At 45.0% G+C, this 7,322-nt stretch overlaps 1 protein-coding gene across 1 annotated transcript in view; it reads right to left on the minus strand.

Annotated features, from left to right (window-relative positions):
- Positions 1 to 7,322, minus strand: part of tesk1b (testis associated actin remodelling kinase 1b) — a 30,517-nt gene extending 23,195 nt beyond the window's left edge. The window contains exons 1-2 of the mRNA XM_005750457.2: positions 7,039 to 7,322; positions 5,594 to 6,167 (exon numbers count right to left, since the gene is read on the minus strand). Coding sequence (XP_005750514.1) covers positions 5,594 to 5,782 — 189 coding nt within the window. The 5' untranslated portion in view covers positions 5,783 to 6,167; positions 7,039 to 7,322. The remainder of the gene's footprint in view (positions 1 to 5,593; positions 6,168 to 7,038) is intronic.

A 7,322-nucleotide genomic window follows, 5' to 3' on the forward strand; every position in this document is an offset into this window, starting at 1 on the left:
CTTACCAACTCGTCACATACAGCTGACCGACACTCTTCAATCACAGGGACAACACTCCTAAATCCCACTTATCCACTTACTCTCCATGAGCTTGTTATCTTACATCAGGTTTAGGCAGAGTCCAAAACAAATGCACACACAGCCTCCAGTCGGGCTAATCACAGCATGTATGATAATTACCAGGAAGACTGGCTTTCTTACAGTGAGGAGTTTCATGGAAATTCAGTGTTTGTGAGAAAACTGGCAGTGATGCTGAAGCTCAATTACCAAAAGAATAAAGCAATCAGGAAATGGGGAATTATATCACGTACAGCATGTTTGTTAAATATAACACTAAGATAACAGGCTGCTTGTAGTAATGAGCAGAAAGACTGGAACGCACTGGTGAAACTACTACAACTGCTACACTGATAACATCTGGGCTCTGACCTTATTAAGCTCAGCTCAGTCAGGAGCACAGTAAGTGAAAAATAAGACTGCTAGTGGTCCATCTGCAGTAATTTTATAATTGTTGGTATGGCTCCGTTCTGGGAACTCGATACACATACTTGGAAAACTGGAGACAGGGCGCACAGCAGGGCAGGCATCAGTAACAGGACACTGATTAAATCAGAAACAGCATGAAAAGGAGAAGCCAGAAGGGAGGTGGGTTGCAAAGAGGCTTGCAAATGCACAGCAGTTGTTAGCAGCTTAAATTTTGCTTTATATAATTTACAAATTAGGCAGTCATGTATTTATAGACAGGTCAAAAATAATGAGATTAAATCATTTTAGCTATACCTGGAGGAAGAACTATGGATGAGTACAGGTAAAACTTTAACAGCAGCACATCTGCCTATTCTACTTAAAGGTTCGATTATTCACCAGCTACTTTATGTGATCGAATTTCTGTGTGGGAAAGAAAAGTTTTCAGCATCAACTACCAACTGATTAACAGAGCAGAGCGGCAGAGAATAAAACTGCATGTGGAGGTGTGCAATGGCATGAGACTGACATCACAGTTTAGCTATGCACAAAAAAACAAACAAACACAAAAACCCCACACACATACCAGCACTGATAACAGATACTCTGATAAGCTTTGAGGTATACAAGTCCAATGAATTGAAGGATCTGGAACCAGTTTAATTCCCATATCTAGGTGGCAAATGTTACCTTTACCCAGCCAACTATCAGTTCATGTTTTACATTTATAACTGAAAGAACAAGACGTGATAGAGCCCTCACACATTAAGAGCGAGGTGTGCTGCAGCTCAGGTGTGACTGCAGTCACGTGACGTCTTCAGCCTGGGATCCGGTTCCTCGTCACTTCCTGTGTGCAACAACTTCCAGAGCCACAGTGAGCTGAATTCGATGTGTGGAACCCACATGGAAACTTCCATATACAGTCAGTGATCTGTGAATTCGGTTGTGCCACGAATGTGACGTAATATCACCAGCCTCAGACTCCTCAAGCACTTGAGGTTTGTGATGGACTGGACACACATACACATTTGAGATATATCAATTTCATGTCCTGTCTGAACAGACAAAACATCAAATGATACACCAAAGTTGCCTTTGCGGAGTGGGATTTTCTGTGGACGCTGAGATTTCCATGTCTCATGTAAATGATGGAGAAAGTCCAAATGAGAACCAAATCTTCTACGTGTGCTTGTTCTTGGACGTCTAACGTTCTCTGCGTTCACAAACATGCCATCTATTATCAGGAGAGAAACAGCCGGAGCGTGACGCAGTAATATGAAGTAAAACAATAATCCAATTAGAAATTGATCCAATTTGTTTGCTCAACTCCCTGCAGCCCTGAGAAAGGGACAGAATAAATAACCACATCCTACAGTTAACTGAACCTTTGGCTTATGATGCAGTTTAATTGTGAATGGGCGCTTTATTGCTTTCGAGCCTCTGGGTTATCAGGCTGATGAATTAGGAGTATTGCACAAGTGCAAAAGCTGGCACTTACAGACAGACACGTCCAGAACTTTGCTTTGAACAATATTAAAAAGACAAATTACAGCACCTGGAGGATTTGTCTTAACACGTGCACTCCTTTTTTTCTTCTTCTTTTTTCTTTTTTTTAAATCGCCCTGCCCTCTATTCCCCCCCGACCCCTCCCAGATTGCACAATTTCACTCTGGAGATGTGAATGGCTGCCCGTTTGTGCTGCTGCGAGTCACCATTGATCTGAAGCACAACAGCAGCACACACATGGCAGGAGGCCAGGAGGCCTTTGTGAGTAAGTGCAGGAGCATCCATTTCAAAGCGTGGCCCATACACACTTTCAGTTTAGTAAAGTTTCATAAACAAAACATCAGGTAGGGGGATTTTTCTGCAGAACAGTTGGGCCTTCTTCCTCCGGGCTAAACCCGGACACAGGAGCGACTATTCGGTCAGCACACTTATAAATATGACTAATAGCTGTGGTAACAATTTTGCATTTATATAGCACTATCAAAGAGCACACTCATCCAGACTCAATTGGCAACTTAACAAGCCTGCAGTGAGCACAGTGACATTTGCATGCTCATTGGCCATTCAAAGGGCAAAGCTGAGGGAGTGGCTTCAAGAAGCCGAGTGGCCTCAAGAGCATTTTTCCTTGAGAACGAGAACAGCACAAAGAGTGAAGTCCGAACACAAAAAGCCTCGTTTAGTGAAGGTCGACCTGAGCCGGACTTCTTTTAAACTGAAGCCCTCAAAAGCAAGAATTAGATGTTTTTACTTAATCGTGTTTTGTATAATGAGTCAACTTCTTGTGAAAACAACATTCTTATTTCACAAATGATCATCAGGACTTCCCCCTTCTGGAAATCCGCTGGCCCGAGCAGAGCGCACAGGAGACAGCGTAGATGCTGCACAGTCATCACTTTTCCTCAAACTTTGTACCAAGGAACGGACGTGATAAAGGGCACCTGATGCCTGAGTCATTTGTGATCGCTCGTGCACGCCAACTGGGTTACGCGTGTAGATAAGTCCAGGCCTCCAAAGCCTGTGTGAAAACGCCATTAGACTCCACAGCCCAGCCAATTAATTTTTTAACCTTTAAAATGTTAGAAGTAGAGACCAACTTTTTAGAAATATTTGAAATAATGTCCCGTTTTGACATGAAAACCTTCGCTGCTTTTCTTTGCCTTACATGAAACTGATCATTTTGTGTTTTTTACCCCTTTCATTTTCATGATTTGCCACAATAAGCATGTGCCAGCATTTCTGACAAACGCCTGTTCAACAGTATGATCGATGATGGAAATAATTACTGCACTCAGCATCTTATGCACCCACTCCATGTGATTTCATATCACGAGTTTAGTTGTGCAACAATCTGCAGGAGGACCAAATTCATCCTCTAAAGTCCCACTAATGCTTTTAAAGACAAGATCATCACACTGAAAACAACTGGAGCTGTTTACAGCCAGCTGTTAACCTGTGAGTTACCACAGATCCAAAGATCAGACACATTACCTCATCTGGGTGTTTGGCAAGTCAAAATGAAGGAGCTCAAAATAATCTCTTAACAAGAACTAGTCATTACTGTAGACAGATTTACCTTTAAGGAGTGTGTATTTTATAGGCACTGACGTCAGTATTGAACAGCAGAGCTCGCAATCCTTTGATAAACTATTTACCAAATTAAATCACATTGTCACTTTCTAATATTTTAGATTTTTGAAGTCAAACACATCAACTGATAATTCAGAAATTCTTCAGCCAGGCAGTGATTTACTGTAGGGCAGGTTAACATACAAGTGTTTCTATTTCTATACATACACACAGAAAGCCTGACAAGCCACACACAGACACTTGTGACAGGAGTGATATGGAGGAAATCCACACCTGCAACTTAAATGCAACTATGAATACTCTAAAGCTTTAGTCCAGGCTGGTACATACAGCCTATGAAGCATTGCTGCTAGAAGTGTGGCGATCGTATACGAGCAGAGCACACGATAAGAGCTGCACCCAAATTATTTCCACCAGCAACCTCACTGACACCGACATTTGTACGACCACTTAAAAGGTTAAACAAAGTCCAACGCACTAACCCGGAGTTCATTTCCTTCTCCCAACATAAAACCAAATTAAATAAAACTTGAACAGTTTATTAAAAAAAATATATACAGAAGCTATAACCCCAGAGGAATGCCTTCATCACCTATAGAGTGAATAGTGTCTAACGATTATTTTTTGCACAGTAAATTCAATTTAAAGACGCAGATTTATTGCAAAAGCCTGTCGAATCACATGCGAGTGTGATGTAGGGTGTGAAAAAACACACACACCATTATAAAATACTACAGCTGGATCGTTTAACTTGACAACTGCGCTGCCTGAGAATTTTGGGGGTTTAGGTTTTAGCAGAACTTCGGTTAATTCCAAGTCTGTATGAAAGAAGAAACAGACTAAACGGCAAACACCTTTCATCAGAACGCTTAAGAGAGCAGGTAGTCAGCGCTGGCCTGAAACTTAATGATTAGAAATGAGGCCGTTTTGCCTTCATTAAACAACAAAACCTACTTAAATTATTGTTCCAACTTTGATCCCATTAGATTCTTAAAAAACAAAAAAACGAAGCTTGAACTGTTCATTTATACCAAATGCTGCTGCAGTCACCTGCACTGCTGCTCAGCGAATAAATACAGAGCTGCAACCATTAGCTCATTAATCTGCAGCAAAAAAACATCAGCTTTATCAACAGTGACAACAAGTGCTCCCATAAAGCCCCAGTATGCTCTAGATTAAACCCCCTAATCCTCATAATCTTTGAATCAAGCCTAATAAAGTCTTAGGTCGCGCCACACCCACCTGCCAATTCAACTACACACCTGTAACATCTCATAACTGAGCTGTGGACAGTTGTGACACTATTATGCTGACAAAATCTCCTCAGACAAAGACAAACACCTGCTAAAACACCTTGCCGGGAGCTCCTGGTGCAGCTAGACAACCGTGATGAAACAGACTCGAGAGATTAAAGCTATACCTGCTACGCTGCATTAAGGTTCTTCGCAGCCAGCTCCTCCTGGAGTGATCTCTTTCACGCCATCACACCCTGGTAACTCAGAGCCATCATTAATGAGGCGTACCTCAGAATTAGGCTCGACGCAACTGAAAAGGCAGCGTGACAAAAGGGGATGAAGGCCACTGGTGCAAGCAGAGTCAGGAGTAGGGTCACCTTACAGGTGTACATGATCTACCTGCACTGACCATATCCCCTTACACACGGGGTTGGGAGGCAAAAACAAAACACTGCGTCCATCTTTCACCAACTAATGGGTCACTGCAAACAGGTGTGGACACCATGATGCCATCCATCAAAAAAAAAAAAAGAAAAAAAAAAAGAAAGAAAAATGCATCATCAGCTTCCTCAGCAGTTATTCAGCACCATCAAGAAACTTGACAGGAAGTCAACAACTCATTCTGGGGCGTCAGGAAGTACATCTATTTGCAGTCTTAAAATACTGAAAGTTTAGAGGCTCCACTCAGAGCAGGATGTGCACGTTAAACTTCGAGCTTGTCACAAACGAGACTCAAAATCAGCTCGTGGAAGTTAAGTGAAAACTTGTCCCGTCCCCCGGTTTAGACCCCGTTTTCTCACCTTGAACACCTCAGAGAAGAACCCTGCGCCGATCTTCTCGCGGCTGAAGTCATCCAGGCGGGCCAGGGTAGACACGGCGCTGCGCAGGGCCCGGTATGAGGACGGTCTAATCCGGTTGGTTCCATGGACGTGGTGCATGGGCGGCTCAGCCTCTCCCTCCTGCTCATGCACGATCCTTTCCGTCTCCATCTCCGTCTCGGACGGCCCGGGAGGAGGAGGCGGACTTGGGACGTGTGCGTAGTTTAAAATCCAGCCCGACTACTGTTTACATTTCCCATGTCCGCTACAAGGCCACAGCGCACGGCTCTCAGGAGAGCAGGAACGATAAACCAAATGTTGCAGCTGCGGTCTGAAACCAGTCAAGCCCAGTCCCTCAGAGATTCTTGCACACGTCCGGAACGAGCTCGTCTCAGTGCGTCCTCAAGCAGCTACACAGCTGCAGGGGTGCATCCTGCAGAGTCGGTGCGCAGTTTGGGGGTGAAGTCCCTCATGCCGTGCTCTCTCTCTATAAACTGCGCAGGCTGCTGCTGCTGCTGAGCGGCGTCTCTCTCAATTTCCTCCAAGTCTGCTCCTCCTGCAGCAAAGGAAAAAAAAAAAAAAAAGAAAAAGAAAGGAGGACGGGGCTCCACTTTCTACTTCCACCAATTGAATCCCAGGCTTCCAGTGCGCGCAGACCTGCCTCACTCGAGCTCCAGCCTATTGAAACTAAAGAGGGAGAGCGGAGAGGGGGGCGTGCACAGGGGCGTTAATTCAATAAATCATAAAGTGTGCGCGTCTGATGCGATCAGTCTGTAAATAAAACTCCTGCTGCTTGTGCTGAGGGGGACGATACTTTAATTACAGCTGTGACGAATCATCGTATGTGTCACAAAAATAAAACAAGACGATTTTGGAAAAGCGTGTCTGGGTTTAACTGCTACTCTTACATTACCCATTGAAATATGATGTGCACTCGTGAAGTCTGTAGAATGGATTTCCACGATGGAGTCTAAATATGTTTTCTTTTTCTCATTCCTGAGGTAGTCTGCCATGTCCTGCTCTCTGATAACATCGCAGAACGCAGACATATCAGCCCTGGCTGCCGCTGCTTGCACTTTGCACACACACAGTCGCTTTTTACAGCTGATTCAGCCGGCATTTACAGCTCTAATGGTCCCACGGTCACGCCGAAAGGGTAGGAGGGTGGGGGGGGGGTCGTTTCTCAGCAATCCTCAGACAGCGCGTGTGTGCCTCCGGTGCTGATGCTCCGCAAAAACCCGGAGCATTGCTCACTGCGGATTCTAAATTATGGATGCTAAAGGTGAGCTGAGTTTGACACGAGCGCACGCACGCGTGGTCATCAGACTCATGGTTCAAACAGAAATACGCTGACGCATAAAAAGAAGCTGCACCGAAACAGAGCGGAGACGTGCTTCACCGCAAAGGAGGAGGAGGGTCTGACTTACCTGGCCTTCTCTGAAAAACACAACCTCGACATGCGCCGGACGGCCCGGTGTCCTCTGCCGAGCTCCGAGCCAGCACCACCAGCGGCGTCCGGTTACCGAGAGCTTTAGTTTACCAATTAATCCTCCTGGAGCCGCGGGTACGGACTCGGTGCTTGTTTCGTTTCACGTCACCGCTGCCGATCTGTGCCTCCCTCGTTGCGGTGTTGGCTGCTAGAAGGGAGAGGAGCGGTGACTTTTGCCGTGCTTTATTGGAGGGTGCTGAGCGGGGCGGGCACACACGTGAT

The sequence above is a fragment of the Pundamilia nyererei genome, unplaced genomic scaffold (genome assembly GCF_000239375.1).
Source record: "Pundamilia nyererei isolate P.nyererei 1_Seehausen unplaced genomic scaffold, PunNye1.0 scaffold00275, whole genome shotgun sequence".
NCBI classification, from domain to species: domain Eukaryota; kingdom Metazoa; phylum Chordata; class Actinopteri; order Cichliformes; family Cichlidae; genus Pundamilia; species Pundamilia nyererei.